The 18,188-nt window shown below is 32.1% G+C and overlaps 1 protein-coding gene across 1 annotated transcript in view; it reads left to right on the forward strand.

Moving 5' to 3' along the window:
- The window catches only part of LOC144847860 (putative ATP-dependent RNA helicase DDX10), a 60,626-nt gene that overhangs the window by 34,141 nt on the left and 8,297 nt on the right, over positions 1-18,188 (forward strand). The window contains exons 4-11 of the mRNA XM_078704402.1: positions 868-988; positions 1,825-1,939; positions 2,674-2,770; positions 10,550-10,654; positions 13,675-13,837; positions 15,538-15,724; positions 16,078-16,254; positions 16,659-17,169. Of these exons, the coding sequence (XP_078560528.1) occupies positions 868-988; positions 1,825-1,939; positions 2,674-2,770; positions 10,550-10,654; positions 13,675-13,837; positions 15,538-15,724; positions 16,078-16,254; positions 16,659-17,169 (1,476 nt within the window). The remainder of the gene's footprint in view (positions 1-867; positions 989-1,824; positions 1,940-2,673; positions 2,771-10,549; positions 10,655-13,674; positions 13,838-15,537; positions 15,725-16,077; positions 16,255-16,658; positions 17,170-18,188) is intronic.

The following is an 18,188-nucleotide window of genomic DNA, read 5'->3' on the forward strand; positions in this document are numbered from 1 at the left end:
GTAAAATCAACGAATTTGTATCAAGCAATGTAAAAAAAATAACTAGGCTTGCTTGGCCATCATTTTCCTTAGTCTGTTAGTCATTGTCATCAATTTCATCCCATGAGCTTAAGATTGCTAACCTTTTGTTAAAGGTAATATTCTCAAAGGGGATGTTTTTACACAAATGTACATTATATGGGTGAACGGTCAATGTGACTTTGCATCATTTGTCAGCCACTGCAACATGAATAATGTTTTTAGCTTGTTAAGTGATCCAAAAATAGAAACAAAGTTCAAATAGCACACAAGTAGAACATATTTCAAACTGTTTTACATAGAGGGAACTATAACTGTGACCATGACTAATGAGAATTTCTTAATAAATGTAATAATTAATTCCACCTTTAAGTTGTTTTGTGACTGTGCAATTTGGTACTAGTAGTCACTCTCATACTGTACATTTAAAAGTAACACATCAAATGCCAACTTTAAGTCAATGGCTACCAGATGTCTCTGTGAGACGGTTATTTGAACCAGTACCAGTACCTAAGAGGTTATCTTTTGGTCCCTGGTTTTTGTGTGTGTGTTTCTAGAATTGTTCTTGGAAAGGTTTGTCTTTCCCCACAAAACAATTCATTGGTTTTTGTCCAGGATCTTATAAACATGAATATAAAAGCTATACTATATTTATACCAATATCAAGAATTCAATTCAAAAGACAATTTATTTTCCTCCAACAGATAATAGGTAAAAAAACAGTAGTGACAGATTGAGATTATTGAAAAATAGAATGACACTATGTTGATACCACTCTATTGATACACAGTAGTGAGTGCTCTATAAGTGGGGTAAATATTAATAGGTATGACTTTTTGTTTCTTATAGGATCTTCAGTCGGAGGCCGACAGAATCTGCCAGACCAACATAATAGTGTGTACCCCTGGAAGGCTACTACAGCATATGGATGAAACCCCAAATTTTGATTGTTCAAATTTGAAAGTCCTCGGTAAGACCATGAATACTACATTGTTGAAATGGTTATTTTCCAAAACAATTATTCCTTTCAAAAGCAGAATTCCACTGGTCTTGATATATGGTAACAGGGAATGGATTCTACTTCTCATACCATCAGTTTTATGAATATCATATGACTAACATTGACCAATCAAATGCCAACATGTTATATAATCTATAATATTTAAGAGATTCTAGGAAAAATATAATGCGCACATACTCAGCCAATCAAAATATAGAGTATATTGTTTATGAGGTGTATTTTCATAAAATTTTAGTCGTAATTCAACATCAACAATAAATTACCCGCATGCATTTAACAGATAAAACACTTTTTTTTATTGTTTTCTACAAGTGTACCAGAACATTTTGCAAAAAGTTGTGCATTCATTCATGGAATGAATGCATTAATTTTTCAATGGTGCTGCTTTCCTTTCACGCAACGCTTGTACACTGCTGAGAGCTCATAATTAATTTATTTGTAGTGACCGTTTAACTGTTATCTATCAAAGTTTTTCTGTTGTGTTTATGTTTATAATGCTTTAAAAATCAGCAAATTATTAAAAAATTTAGTTTTTATGGTAGCCCTTAGAAGATATAGATGCTTAGAATATGTTTTTAATTAAATAACCAAAAAAGTAGTATTTAGTAGTCTTAAAGCAAAATACTGTAGAAATTCATATAGATATTCTTATAACATAGAATTTGTAATGAATGAAATTATTTTCCTCATTTTTGCCCTTGTATTCAACGCTGAATTATTATTATTATTTACTGCTTTCTTTATCGCTACAGATATTTATAATTATAAAGCTTTTGTCATTTCAGTTCTCGATGAGGCTGATCGAATTCTTGACCTTGGATTTGAGAAAACCATGAATGCAATTATAGAGAACATACCTAACGAACGACAGACAATGTTGTTCTCAGCCACACAAACTAAGTACGAGTTGCCTAATTGCATGAAAATAACTTGTTTCTTAATTCAGGATATAATATAAATACATAGCATATCAAATGATTTTATGAATGAAGGATTTTAAATAATACATTCTTGCATTTCGTGTTTAAAAATGGAAAAAAGGAAAATATCTGTAATGTGTGTGCATCGAACATAGTTAAAGCTGATTTGAATCATATCCCAGTTACAACTGAATAGTGCCTGTGTTAACTAAACTCTTTTAACAGATATTTTACTTGTTTTGCTTGTGAATGCAGAATAAGCTAAACTATAATGTAACTCGGATAGACAGCCATTTAAATATGATGGAGAAAAGAGCGTGTAAACATAGCTTCAATCATACTTAAAGAAGTATTGTCCCCCAGAAACATGAAAAATGAAGATTAATTAAATCAGACTTTGAATAGGTTATTTTGTAGTTTTAATAAAGTTAATCACTTCCGTAGAAAAAAAAAATGTTTTCCCTTATAAAATGACAAAATAAATGGTTAAATTCAACCAAGAATCCATTGGCTGGCAGCCAATCTGACTATTTTTTGCTTTAAATTACAGTTTTTCCAGGTAAATAAATTGTTTTTCAATCTAATTTTTAGTCGAAGTGGATTATATGACATTAAAATGGCTTATTCAACGAAAAAAAATTTAATAATTATTTTTTCAGGGGACAATACATCTTTAAATACTAATCTGTTACATTAATTTGTTTATATTTGTAGATCTGTGCGTGACCTAGCCAGGCTTAGCTTGACAGACCCAAAGTTTATTTCAGTGCATCATCACCATGAATTCAGCACTCCAGTACAGTTAGAACAGGTATGGCATTCAAATCTTATGACAATATCAAGAAAATGTGGTAATCTGTCTTTCCTTTCTTATTTTCTTTGCTTCAGACTATTGGTGCCCAACATCATAAACCTTGAGATGGCTGATTCTCTTTGCTTCAGACTGTTGGTGCCCAACATCATTAACCTTCTCCTCTGTGTACAGGCTTCTAAACATAGTTTGTTAGATGACTCATTCTCTTTGCTTCAGATTTTTGTTACCCAACGTCATAAACCTTCTCCTCTGTGTACAGGCCTCTGCACATAGTTTGTGAGTCTTGAGATGGCTCATTCTCTTAGCTTCAGACTTTTGGTGCCCAACATCATAAACCTTATCCTCTGTTTACAGACTTCTGTACATAGTTTGTGTGACTTGAGATGGCTCATTCTCTTAGCTTTAGACTTTTGGTGCCCAACATTATAAACCTTCTCCTCTGTGTACAGTACAGGCTTCTTCACATACTTTTTGAGACAAACTTGAGATGGCTCATTCTCTTTGCTTCAGACTGTTGTTGCCCAACATCATAAACATTCTCCTCTGTGTACAGACTTCTGCACACAGTTTCGAGACTTGAGATGGCACATTCTTTTTGCTTCAGACTGTTGGTTCCCAACATCATAAACCTTCTCCTCTGTATAAGTTTCTGCACATAGTTTGTGAGACTTGAGATGGCACATTCTCTTTGCTTCAGACTTTTGATGCCCAACATCATAAACCTTCTCCTCTGTATAAACTTCTGCACATAGTTTGTGAGACTTGAGATGGCACATTCTCTTTACTTCAGAGTTCTGTTGCCCAACATCATAAACCTTCTCCTCTGTATAAGTTTCTGCACATAGTTTGTGAGACTTGAGATGGCTCATTCTCTTGGCTTCAAACTTTTGATGCCCAACATCATAACCCTTCTCCTCTGAGTACAGGTTTTTAACCTGAATTTGACATGAGATTGTCCTTCTTCTTCTTGTTAATAGTACCCAACAACATCATGAATCCCCTGTTTAGGAATCTGTATACAGCTATCTGCAAATTATTTCATTGTTTCTTGTTTTCCTCAATCCTGTCTCTACTTGTCCTTCACAAAGGATAAAACCATTTTTATGTTCCTTCTCATTATGAGGAAGGACATGTACAGGATGCTAATGACGTTAATAAGGACAAATGTTAATTGTTGCAAAGCTGATTATGTTGTAGGGTTTCAGTAATTAGTCCTATCGGATGTTGTTCCCATTGGGATGCGACACAATAATATCGAAACACAGAGTGCATAAATACGGCCTTGCTCATTACTAGTGATGTTACTGTCTTAAAGTAGGAACTTTGGCTTTCTTTATGTATAAGATGCAAAGCTGCGAATTGTGTCAGTTTGCAATAACTTTTGGTGCATAAGGTGTTGCGTTGTCATGAAGTAGGCTATCTAGTGGGAACCATGTTTAAGGGATTGGCTGTGTTAAAATCATATTATTTCTTTTATGTCATTGTAAAGTGTTCCTCTTATGTAGGTGTAACAGATTTATTTTAGGGTTCCTTTTATGATTTCTCCTGTGAGAGCTGGCTTTATTTTACTACAGTAATATTACATATATCTGTTTGTTTCATTTGACTGATCATGTGAAAGAATCTATACATTCATTCATTACATACAATTTCATAATTAAACATCTATTTATAGATATTCAGGGTCACATTTAGTAGTGTGAAGAAGCACTTTTCACATGATGATTGAGAGAATGGCATAATGCTCAGTAAAATTGCATAGTTGGAAAAACAAAATCATTGGAATACTTTACTCCCTTTAAAGTACCACTTCATAGCAGTAAAAATTATTACATTATTACATAATTGTTAGTAAGGTTTTATAACTAGAGAATCTAGATGATGATTTATTCATGGCAAGATTCTTCATTTATTCTATGCTATCCCCATTTTTAAACATACTACTCTACCATTGAATATATTCATCAATTACAATCAGTTCAATATCGAGCGTAAACTAAGTTGTTCGTGGGTGCCATGTAGCCTTTTTGTCTCTCAAACCAAGGCTAGAAATAAAGACGCAATATTAACATTGATGTTTAAATAGAAGTCTTAATATACTCGGAGTTGAACGTCCTACTACTTGAGTAACATTACTCTGAACCTAGGCTTTAATAGTTCATGGACACCGCAGTGATCAATAATAACTTTGCTTCTATCCAATAATAAACCATGTGCAACAATTACTTTATACGACCTTGATTGTAAGACATTTAATAAATGACTGATAACATTGTTAAATACTCGCTTGAGCAATATGTTCATTTTATGTGCATTTCATTCTCGTGTAGATTGCACTATGGAGAAAGATTGAATTTTGAATAAAACTATTCAGATTTTGTTTTCATAAATTATGCTATTAAACTGTGTTGTTTTGAGTGTAGACAATTTTTACCATATTTGGTTCGTATTGTTTAACAAGCACTTTTTATAGAAGTACCTCTGTAACACCCACATTAAGAGGATACTGTGTTTCAACACTACAGCTAAACTCTATTCAGAGGACACCCCTATTAAGGGACAACTTTCCTGGAAAACAGACGAGAGGCAAAATATGTTTTAATACTACGGCTAAACTCTATTCAGAGGACACCCCTATTAAGGGACAACTTTCCTGGAAAACAGACGAGAGGCAAAATATGTTTTAATACTACGGCTAAACTCTATTCAGGGGACACCCCTATTAAGGGAAAACTTTCCTGGAAAACAGATGAGAGGCAAAATATCTTTTAATACTACGGCTAAACTCTATTCAGGGGACACCCCTATTATTGGGTCCTGACGGTGTCCCCTTAATAGAGGTTCTACTGTATGTACGCATCCTGGTATTTATTCTCGTACAAGATACGTATTATAATGCAGTATGCACAGTTTCATTCACCACTTATTATACATTGATATGTTCGAATTTGTAAGCAAAAAAAGGTTTCCATAATTTGCATATGAAAGTAGTTGTTTATGCAAACAATGTTTACATTTTCGTCACTAACTAAAAACAGAGAATGAGTGAGATTACATCATTGCTTTTAAATTGATCACGATCTTGTAAACATGTTCGTCAATGAACGAATCCATAGTAAGTTGAGGATGAGTTCAACAACAGATGCGGATTAGGAGACAATCAAGCGTGTACAAAGCGCTTAATTAGTTGTCTTCCGGTAATCGTAAGAGTACAAAAACATCAAGATTAATACTTACTTCCTGACAACAAATTAATCCTTTTTTTAAAAAAAGCATTTAAAACCGAAAAAAATATATTTATCATCTTGACGTTTTGAATGTTAACTTTTGCTTAAATTTAAATTTCATAAAAGAATAGGATAAAATTGACAATTATTTGAAAAACAAGAAATAAAGTACATTTCATCAGATTATTACCTAAGTAATAGTTTTTAAGATATATTCTCCCTCTCCCCCCACCTCCACACACACACACACAATATTTGAAATTCCTACACCTGTGCTTTTCCTCAGCCTTATATTATTATAATTGAGAAATACAAGGCTCAGAATTCGATAATGTAATAATAAAATAATTAAATGAATAAATAATAATGTAAATTAATGACCTAGTCGACTGAGTAATATACGTATAATGGAGCCAATTCTAATATTTGATGTCAATATGATGAGACGTCATATTCTAATTTTATCAGGGAAACAATTTCTACTTATTTTTTTTCCGGAGTTTTTTTTTCCAATGAAGTTTGTTGATTATTGAAATGTAATCTATGTAACCTTCGATCGTAATCTAATAATCCAAAAAAGGGCCTATTTTGTTGTACGCGATGTCAACATATATTAAAGATTATAGAGTGTTCTCAAAATGTGTGAAACGTGTATTCTCGGTACTGTATCTACAATTGCTACTGTATCATTGGCAAATTCTGTGATACAGTGTCACATGTGAGATCAGCAACATTTACAAAACCTGTTTTTTCTTAGTAAGATAATTTTAAAACAAGACATTAAATACTGATAAAATACAGATAGTACTTTACAAATATTATATATAAAATACTATAAATGATTTGCACTGATGAAGGGCTAGTGTTGCCCGAAAACACTGCTAATTTTTCTGGCCGTTTTACTTTATCGTTTTATTTAGCTTTTTGCTTATTTTATTTTGTAGTATCTCTATTGAGATCTAGCCATTGATACCCATAGCATTGTCATTTTTCAGTAATTTGCCTTTGGATTTATAAAATACTATGCATATTTAAATTAATTCTAAAAACTTTAAAAGTTTCATTTCATTTTCGCCCAACACCATTAAAGCTTGGGGCGTCCTATGTAACAAATCCTTACATGTGAATAATTTCTCTGACCGGTTATTGACTTGTGATATTATAATTGTTAATGATACAAAAGTATGTTTATTGAATCTGAAAGACCAATACAATGAACAGCCTGCGTTTAAAAGCCTATTTATATATTTTGAAATAAAAATTAATGCAATTACCTACCTACAGCCATAGGCTGAAATAAATAGCGTTATGAGAAATTAACAAAGGAGAATGATCTTTGCAATTGCTACTAGTGAATAGATTAGTATTAGTGTTTCAAAATATATATTCAGGTGGTTGAGTAATTAGATTATGTTTTCTGACAAACATCTTTCAATGAATGAAAATATTTTCTCCATTTTATATTAAATGCCTACTGAATAGTAAACTAAGTATTATTTAAATTCAAATAAATAACTGTTTCCATTTGAATCGAAAAAGTCCAAGACTCATGCAAACATTTGCCACCCAGATTTTGGAAGTAAGAGTAGATCTACAGTTGGGTTTTCCCATCATGCAATATTCTGGCCAACTGTATTGCATCAATTTAAACTTGAGATGTTATGTTGCATGTCACATGATTCAAAATCAACCAATCAAATGACAGGAAGGTGTATTTTGATTTTTCACTTCTAATATTCTTTTCCTGAACTTGGTAAACTTTGTATTGGAAACTCATGCATTTTAAATATTTTAAAGTAAACTTTAATACATTATATTTTAAACATGTGGTTATGTGGTAAATGCTGTCTGGATATCTTAGTGAAATAATCCCTGTCAAAATTTGTTACATTTTGTATAAGCTCAATCGGATATTCAGTTTCATGACCTTAAAAAATGTTCCTCTATCCTCCTTGTGACTAGGACAATGAACGACATGACTTTGCTGGAAAATGAATTCAATTTCCTGCAATTTAAGCAAAATTATAAATGTGGTTTTATCATCATATCTCTATGGATTTATCAACAGTGAAATAATTATGTTTTGTCTTTCGTTTAATGGTAGTTAGTTTAATTTAAGGAAATACAAACTATATTGTATACTGATGTGAATAGATTAAAAAGATGGCTATTAAAGATAAGTGAAAATTACAGTAAGTATACATTTATTGATAAGTTACAATAAAGCTGATATCAAGAAAGATATATAGTAGAAAAAAAATCAGATTCCATTTTAATGTCTACTATGTTAGTTATTCACTTTGAATGAAAATTGAAGGGGAAAAAATATCTATATACTATATACTATCTATAGAATTTAAATTATAAATAAATTAGAATAATAAAGTACATGTGAAAATCTACCTATAGTTTCATGTAACATATGTTGAATAGTGGTAACATCCTTGTTGTTTGTGTGTGCAAACATATGCTCCATAACTCCAAAATGTATTGTAGATGGAGAAGCATTCTATATACTTAAGTTTAAAGTTTACGATTTTTTCTGTTTATAAGTTTATTAATATGGATGATATTTCCGAAATAAAAAGAAATTGAATTGAATTGAAAGGAATTTATAAACAGAAAAAGTTTAACTACTTCTAATCTTTCAAGACCACGCATATGGTCACTTTTAGTTGTTTTAACAGACAGAAGGTAGAGGGCAGTATTGTATATTTCTTGTCAGTTGCTTCAATGTTTTTTAAGGATAATTGTTAATTTGGCTTAATACAATAATTAATAATAAGGTTTAAATACCACATTTTTGTTTCAATACAATGCTTATTTGGCACTTATTTAAATATGCCGCTTATTCTAAGTGACGCTTGTTTTAATCCTGTTCAGTTCGATATGCTTCTCGTGCATGTAGTTTGGTTGTGAATTTAGGCTATAGTATATATAAAAAAGTTTACATTGAGAAACAGATTTTTCTATAGAAACAAAAAGCACAAGAAATTAACTTAAATGCGAAAATGGCGCTTAGTGAAAGATACTAGGGAGCTATCGATTTGCCTGTGTCGAGGTTAGGAGCTAGGCCTAGGACCAATGTACCAATATCTCTGCAAGCGCTCAATGAATTAACATGACGTAGTTTTGTCATCAATCGTCGCAAAGGGAAAGCTCCATATTAGCAAGCTTTTGTTTTGGAACATTAGAAAGAACGATACGGTAATTTATACAAAGATTAATTTATGTATGTGTTTAAGCGCAGTATACATCGTTACGGGACTGTTTTGGTCGATTGGACGTGTGTCCTTGGTCGATCGTCTTTAGTTAAAGCTTGTTATTGGCATTTGGCAAAAGTGGCACAGCAATTTACAGTTCTGCAAAAACATGTGCATTCATTGACTGTGATGTCAAGCTATAGGTTCAAACATAAGCCCTATGTAAAAACACATCAGCAATGGCTGAAAACATAGTATAAACAGATTATCAGAGATTTGGCATTGTATGAAAATGCTTGTTTTTCTCATCCTGAAGGAAATGATGTAGATAATATGGTTTAATGCATGCCAATGTTTTTTCCCTTATGACTTAAATGATTTGTTGAACATCCATTTACAAATACCTTTTGCACATCGCATAACTATCTGATTGACAACAATATAGTATAATATCTTTTCCTTATGCGATTGTTATGTTTCTATATAGGCTATTACAACCCCTCGAACTTGCCAACTATTTTTCCAGATCTGAATGTATTTTAAAGAGGAGAATTTGTAAAGTTCAGAAAAGTTTGATTGGTTTACAGATATTATGCATACTCTATGGAGATTTTTCTGCTTATTCCTTTTACTTATTGAGATAGTAATTTTTAAAACAGTTTATTTTGTAATTAAACCACAGTGTATGAAACTATAGAAAGAATGTTGTTGAGGTTACCACAATATGCTTGTCCTTTGAGCCTAGATGTCAAGTTTGTCCAGTTTGGACAAACTTGACATCTAAGTCTAAGGGATGTTTACTTCGCACATTCTAGTAAAGAACTGTTGAGAATGACATAGCTGCCTCCACATCCATTACCAATAATTGCTTCTCTGTGATTCAGAACACTCATGTATGTGATATCTATCTATGCGATGACCATAGATGTAGAGAACTTTTCAGAACACCACCACAGCTTCTGCCACATATATTCCTCACCACACAACTGGGTCAGTAACCTCCTCACAGATGATGTTAGAAATCTGTTGAGAATGATACCACCACCATCAGCTGCTGCCACATATATCCATCACCGCTCAACTGGGTCTCTTTGAAGTTTGTCAGTAACCTCCTTACAGATGATGTTAGAAATCTGTTGAGAATGATACCACCAGCATCACCCTACCATGAAGTCCATGGATGATTGTTTTTTTTATAGTTGTGTACATAAAGAGTTTTTTATATGTTTGTATGATTACGAAATAAAGAATAAATGAAATAGATGAATGCATTGTCCTGTTGTATGGATAGCCGAGACTTTCTTGTCTTTAATGCAATCAATATTTCATCTGTTTTATCTTTTCAGAGCTATATTGTCTGTGAGTTGGATCAGAAGTTTGATCTCTTGTACTCTTTTATACGAAGCAACACTAAATCTAAGATTCTTGTTTTCATGGCCAGCTGTAAACAGGTACAGTATGCTTCTTTTGACAAAATGTGTTTGAAACAAACTTCTTTAAGTGTATAAATGTGAATGTAAATGTGGTGTAATAACCTGTGTCTTGCATCCTAACTGAGCTGAATTGCGCACATACAATTACTTTTTTCTCCCTTCGTGTCGACTGATGCCACCAAATGGCGCTCATTTGTGTAGTATCTTGTAAATAATTATTTTCTGCTCAATTTTATAATTAGTTTATATAAAATGTATTCTACTACTGTAGCTGTATGGTAGGTAAAAACATAATTAATTAGTTTGCATTTTCTTGTCAGCAGAAACGAGTGTCTAATAATTACTTAAATTGTGCGACTGTTTGGGGTTTTTGTTCAGAACACCTTCAAATTGCTAAATCAGCATGGAACTGAATCTATCTCACCTCATTGGTATACATAGTTTTCCACAAGAGTGTTGTATTTAGGGCGATGTCAAACTTCGATTTGATGACGCAGACAAGCTCAGTCCATTTTCATATCATATTTTCTTTCATTAAAACATTTTTTTCTTCACGTATCTGACATTATGTATTACCATCAGTGCCATTTATTATATGAGATTTGAAAACAAGACAATTTAAAGGACAAAATAATAAATTTAATTTAAATTAATTTTTGTCTTCGTCATGGGTAAATTTTAAGTTTCTTGGTCAAGGCTAAGTACTTTGAAATGTAACTAAAAATAAGTACACATAGTTCCTAAAAACATAAAGAAGAAATAATAATAAATATTTTAGGATAAATTAAATTTCCTATAATTTAAATGTTTGCGTTTGGTCATTATTGTTTGGCCCTGAAAATTCAAAACTATGGATTGAAGAACAAAATTTGATGTCAATATCTAAAACCCATTGTCATTAATATTTGCTTGTTCAAATGAATCAAATAATTGGTTCCCAAAATTACATCTTGATTCGACTTTTCTATGACCCTGCCTGACTTAGTGCGTTGAAGGTTACAGTAATATCATAGGAAATTTCCAAAGAATACATATTATTTTATTGTTTATATTATCCCAAAAGATAAAAAGGAAAAGAAAAAATTAAATTAATTTTAAATTAAGAATATTTTTTAAAGATAAATTTGATCATCATCATTAGAAATTAATAATGTTCAATTTGGAAATTCCTGTTATTTTATTAATAAACTACCACAGGTTACGGTACCATTTGTCCGTCAATTTCTTTCTCCCTAGACATACTGATGAAAAGGATGCAGATAGTTCTTACTCAATTAAATAGTGGCTTTTTTATATTGAATTTAAAACTAATTTTTACGAAAAATATTACTCATATTGATAATTTTGTCTGCAGTTTAACCTTAATAAAAACTACTTTGTCGTATTATATTTTTTGTTATCTTTGACAATGTGCAAATCTTACACATCCTGAATCCCTGACCCAGTCTATAGTTATTTCTGAGTTCATCTACTCGGTAAACGTTATCCTTACAAATTGCGTCAGAAACTGGAACTTGCCGCGACGTTTTCTAATCCAAGCACGCCCCACAGCGCATCCTGTCATGCCGACCTCGAACTGCGCAAAATCATCGGCAAGATAAAAGGTAATATTCAATGATATGGACTGAACTGTGATGATTGGACATGTGATGTAAAGGTCGTGAAGTGTAGTGGTCAAGGTAAATCACGTGTTACATAAATTATGATGAACACGTGTTTGTCAGCTTGTCTTATTTCCTTTTGGCTTCTATAGTAATTTATCAAACATCAAATAACAATTCTAATGCAGATGTAAAACAAGAAATTGTCTAATACATATGCCAGTCATAGAGTTGTTTTTTTCGCGTATTTTAGTCATAAAAATACTGGAAGAGGACAGATTAGCTGATTGATAGAGATGTCATGATATTGTTTTAGTTGTCGTAACAAATAATAAAAGTTATTTTTAGCATTTGAATCATCAGGACATAAGTCTTGAAAACGTTTTTTTCAACATAACTTTCAAAGACAAATTATTAATAGTGAGTTTACATGATAATAACTCTCTGTTACGGCATATTCTTGATCGTATACCTATTCTATTCTATTTGACTTGACAGATTTATTTTAAGTAAACAAAATATGTGACAAAGATAGCCCAGGAAAATAGTAACAGCTACAGTAATCATAAGTCTGGTATGGCTTCTGATAAGATTATCATATATGGTACATTTCTTTTAAGATTTTCATAATAAAAATGATAATAATAATAACAAAACAATATTAATATGAACTCATTGTGACGACACGAAGATGAGCAAATTGAATATATTATAGATTTTGTCATCTAACCAGATGTTTCTGGGTTAATCCCATTGTCTATATATAGACGTCTAGCCGTCCCTTGCCATTTAAGAATTATACCTTGTGACGTAAAACATGTTATATAAATGAGAAAACTAGAGTGAGTGTTAGCATTTCAATTAACTGCAAATCTTTGTGGTTGTTTGTTAATATATCACAATTGCATTTGTAAGCTCTGACCTGTTTTTCTTTCTTCGTCATCTGTCATGTTTCAGATATTTATTGTTGTATTTTATTTATAATAAATCACTATGGCCAGTTTTAAAACCAAGAATCGATCATTCCTTTCTTCTTGCCAGCAGAAATGAGTCCACACCAAAAAAAATACAAAAAAAGAACCAATCTTAAAAATGGTATTATCAAAGATCACAATTAATTTTGGTCTATCTTAATTGTCAAGAACTGTTCTTAAACCAGTTTTCGTTGAACAGTTGCAGCCTCAATGTGACATGAAAGCACAAGGTGTTGCAAACATTTGATTCTGTTGATAAACTACCTAAACTGGTTTTGAAGAAAACTGTTCTTTTAGGATTTTGCAAATAGAAACTTGCCAACTCCATTATTACTCATTAATATTTTGTATTGAATAACATCTAATTATAAATTTATAATTTTGTTGTGAACTTTTTTTATTATACAGTACAGCCTTATTCCATATTCATATTTCTGTATAATTTTCTCTTTTTTTGTATTAGGTGAAGTACATATTTGATGTTTTTTGCATGCTTCAACCGGGAATTTCAGTGATGGCGTTATATGGAACACTTCATCAAATGCGACGAATGGCGGTGTACAATGAGTTTTGTAAACGTGAACATGCAGTTTTGTTTGCTACAGACATCGCTGCAAGAGGTCTTGGTATGTATAAAATACTAGAGTACACTGATTAAAGATGGATTCTGTAAAAACTTAAAAATAAATAGAGCAATTAGCCATTTTGTTTCAATTATTTTAAACTTTATTTGTTCATCTTTCAGGAAAGAATAATATAAATATAATAGGTACCAATAATGTTAAGATGAACAATCAATTAACCAATCAAAATTAATCAGAATGGAGCATATTTAAAGCTTTAAATAGGGTTTGATTAAAAAGAAATATGGTGAAGAATCCCCTTAATAGGGCTGCCTCTATAATAAATTTATGGGTTCAAAACAAGGGGTTCTACTTTTTTGCTCCTATCCTAAATAATAAGTGCAATAACATTTGTGCATGCCGAATAGCTTAGCTGCCTATACTGAATTTGGAGGAACTATCATTCTAGTGAGCATATGTTGATGTTGATGTTATACAGCCTCAAAGTGCAAGCTAAGTTCAGCTTCCATAGAGAAGATTCCAATAATTTGGTTGAGTAAATACTTGTATCTTTGCTTGTACCATTAACAATTTAATTAGGTTCACTCAAAGTTTATACACTGATGATTTATTTTATAGATATAATAGTAGTATTGTAACCAGCAACATGTAATGCTTTAAAAGGGTTTGATTAAAAAGAAATACCCCTCATTTGTTTCATGGTGAAGAATCCCCTTAATAGGGGTGTCTCAATAATAAATTTATGGGTTCAAAACAAGAGGTTGTACTTTTTTACTCCTATCCTAAATAATAAGTGCAATAACATTTGTGCATGCCGAATAGCTTAGCTGCCTATACTGAATTTGGGGGAACTATCATTCTAGTGAGCATATGTTGATGTTGATGTTATACAGCCTCAAAGTGCAAGCTAAGTTCAGCTCCCATAGAGAAGATTCCAATAATTTGGTTGAGTAAATACTTGTATCTTTGCTTGTACCATTAACAATTTAATTAGGTTCACTCAAAGTTTATACACTGATGATTTATTTTATAGATATAATAGTAGTATTGTAACCAGCAACATGTAATGTAAAATGATAAAAGCTATTTTCATTTATAAAATAGGGCAACAAAATAATTTGCTGGTTTGTTCCTTACTGAAAGGCTGAAATTCTGTGAAACAATACAATTGTGCATACTAACTGTCTTGTCTTGGTTATTGTCCCTTTTTTCGGTAGTGTACTACATAGTACTTACATACAGAGTTCATTATGACTGGCAACTGCAATAAGCCTCTATATGATACTGTAGATTATTATATTATAAGTTAATCAAAACATGTATTTTAATATATCCAAGCCCCAAGTCCTCAATTGGGCACTGTCATGCAAACAACAGCTAACAACATATTAAAGAATTCCCTCTAAAAATCTTTTTAGTTTCTGTTTACAAGTTTGCTTGGGCATAAAACTGCAGTACAACCCCTATTAAGGGGATGTCTTCGATACCCAACAAAATGTTCCCTTAATACTGATAGGGGTACTGTCCCCTGCCTACAGATTATTTCCCCTTAAATTCTTTTCACAAGAAAGTGTCCCAAACGAGGAGTGCTAATGTATCTTTATATAATTATATAAAAGTGAAAAAACTTCTAATCATTTCTATTTCATATTAGCAGAGAAAATGTGTTAAATCATTAAAAAAATAAAACTCTGAATTTTGTTGCCACATTTTTACTGTACTCAACTGTCCTCCACACACAGACTTCCCAGCTGTCAACTGGGTGATGCAACTGGATTGTCCAGAAGATGCAGACACGTACATCCATCGGGCAGGAAGAACCGCAAGATATGAGAAAAATGGTGAATCACTGCTTGTGTTATTACCATCTGAGGAGAAAGAAATGCTTCGACAACTTGTTGAGAAAAAGATTCCAATCCAAAAAATAAGGTATGCTATTATAGTTTTCAATTTTTTAAATAGGTTTTTTAGCACATTTTATACATTACACTTGGTAAATCTATTGAGATTGAGATAAATTTCATGACTATTAATATCCTCAGCCATTGGACTAACATACTAAGACACTGTCGTACATTATCCTAAAAAATGCAATTTAGTTTTCTTATGGCCTAATCACAGTGACACGATTTTCATTGTGAGGCTTTGTTTTAGTAGAGTGAATTTGGTTCAAGTGAAAGGCAATTCAACACAATAATAATGTTATAATGAAGGTATAAGGAGTATTTTAAAATATTACTGTTACCGTTGTAATTAAAACAATAGTACATTTTACATTACAGGACAAATCCAAAGAAACAGCAGTCAGTTCAGAAGTTGTTGCAGTCATTGTGTGCTGAGGACTTTGTACTAAAACAGGAGGCTCAGCGTTGCTTTATTTCTTACATTAAATCGGTCTACCTGATGAAAAACAAGCAGGTTTTCAACGTCCAATCACTGCCATTGGAAGCATTTTCATAGTAAGAAGTAGTACTGTAGCTTGTTAAAAGTATATAGTAAAATTGTTGGGAGACAAACTGTAACATCTCTCATTCACAAACGCATTGTGCATGATGCTGATAAAATTTGAATAACCAGGCTTATGCCAATAAAGGTCTGACATAGGCCTAAAAAATGGATTTGTATGGGCGTAATTACATGTGTCTACGACCTCCTCTACGTAGTGATTCTTGGGGTGAACACATTTTATTAACAATATTCATCACAGTGGTTGGAAAAAAGGATTATAAAATGGAAACATTTATGCAATATAAATGCAGCATCGTATCTAATTAAACTTTGTCAATGTATTGTACTATTTATTTTAAGAAAGATGAAGATGACCTATGATAGGTAATGCAAATTGTTCATAAATTGATTTCAGTTCTTTAGGCCTAGCTGTACAACCAAGAGTGAGGTTCCTAAAAAGGGCAGAAAAGAGGAAAAAGGAACAGCAGATGTCAAAAAGCAGTTTACCACCAACAGTATCATCAGATCCAAAGGTTCTAAGAATTCGTAAACTTCTTCTGGATGAGGAAAGCGTTGAGACTGGTGTTCCACCGTCAAGCCAGGAGGAAGGTGATGATACAACTTTACGAGAATCAGACGACGATTATGGTGAAGAAATTCGTAAATTTAACCTAAAAGCCAGCAGAGATGCTGAGGATGAACCGACAGCTGAGGATGAGGATGGTGAAGATTCAAATCCAAATGAAGAGGAAAGTGATGTGGAAAAGGATGGTACCAAAGAGGTACCTACAACAGAGGGGAATGAAAATGAACGTATAAGTTTTGAAGCAAAAACCTTTGAATCTAGTGATGAGGAAGATGGAGAAGAAGATAATTTGTTTACTGTAAAACAAAAAGATGTTTTTGGTACTAAAACTTATGAGGAGGTACAGTATAATACAATGTTTGCTTTAATTGCTTTATCTATAAATTCTCATGTTTCTTTCTTACTGATTTTAAAATGGATTAACCAAAATCTACATAGCAGTTTATAATTAATCTGTGATATTATATTCTTTACATTCGAGACCGTAAACAAATTTTGTATCTGTAACGAACCTAGTGTATCCGAGCCATTTGATTGGTTGATATTGTATTGCCTGCGTTTCTCCCATTTTACTGATGAATATACCACAGTATAGTATACAGCTTTTTGAAAATTATGGGTCTAATACCCCTTTCACATCTGCAGTAAGTTGTAACAAGTTGTAACCAGGTTTGCATAGTGTGAAGACAATTTTATGGAAATTCTCTCAGAAGGGTCCCTCTCACGCCGATGAGAGGCCTGTTTTTGTTACGAGATGTCCAGAGTTGTTGCTGCGGGTACATGTATTACCATGGTATTAAACTGACCAATCATAGTTATCAAATGACTACAACTAAACTTTCTCCGAAGATTTCTTGTTGTTCGCGTATGCGTGTATTAAAACGTGTAATAAATTGGGAGATCGAACCTGGTCACAACTTGTTACAATTTGTAAAAATTTATGGAGATGGATAAGTCTTCGATATTCGTTTCAAGATGGTAGAGGCGGAATAATTTCATGAAAAAAAATGTTTTAAACAAATTTGAAAGTTGTAATCACTGAATGGTGGAAATAATTTAATTTGTTAAAAGCCTGACAATTTTTTTCAAAAAAATCCTACCCCATTCAATTCATAAAAATTCATATTTGTATAATAAACACACTTTGATATTGTTTATATGTGTGACAAGATTAATTTTCTTAAAAGCCATTTAAAGATACTTAAGTGACAAATTGTGTTTCAAAGTATAGATAAATTATTGAATATATCATCAACGGTATATTAGACATGATGCATGTCCAATAAAAAAATATACTAAGTATAAGAAATTGCTTCTGAAAACCATTCACAACAGCAGTATGTTTTGTTAAATCATCAA

This window comes from Antedon bifida, chromosome 7 (genome assembly GCF_963402885.1).
Source record: "Antedon bifida chromosome 7, ecAntBifi1.1, whole genome shotgun sequence".
NCBI classification, from domain to species: domain Eukaryota; kingdom Metazoa; phylum Echinodermata; class Crinoidea; order Comatulida; family Antedonidae; genus Antedon; species Antedon bifida.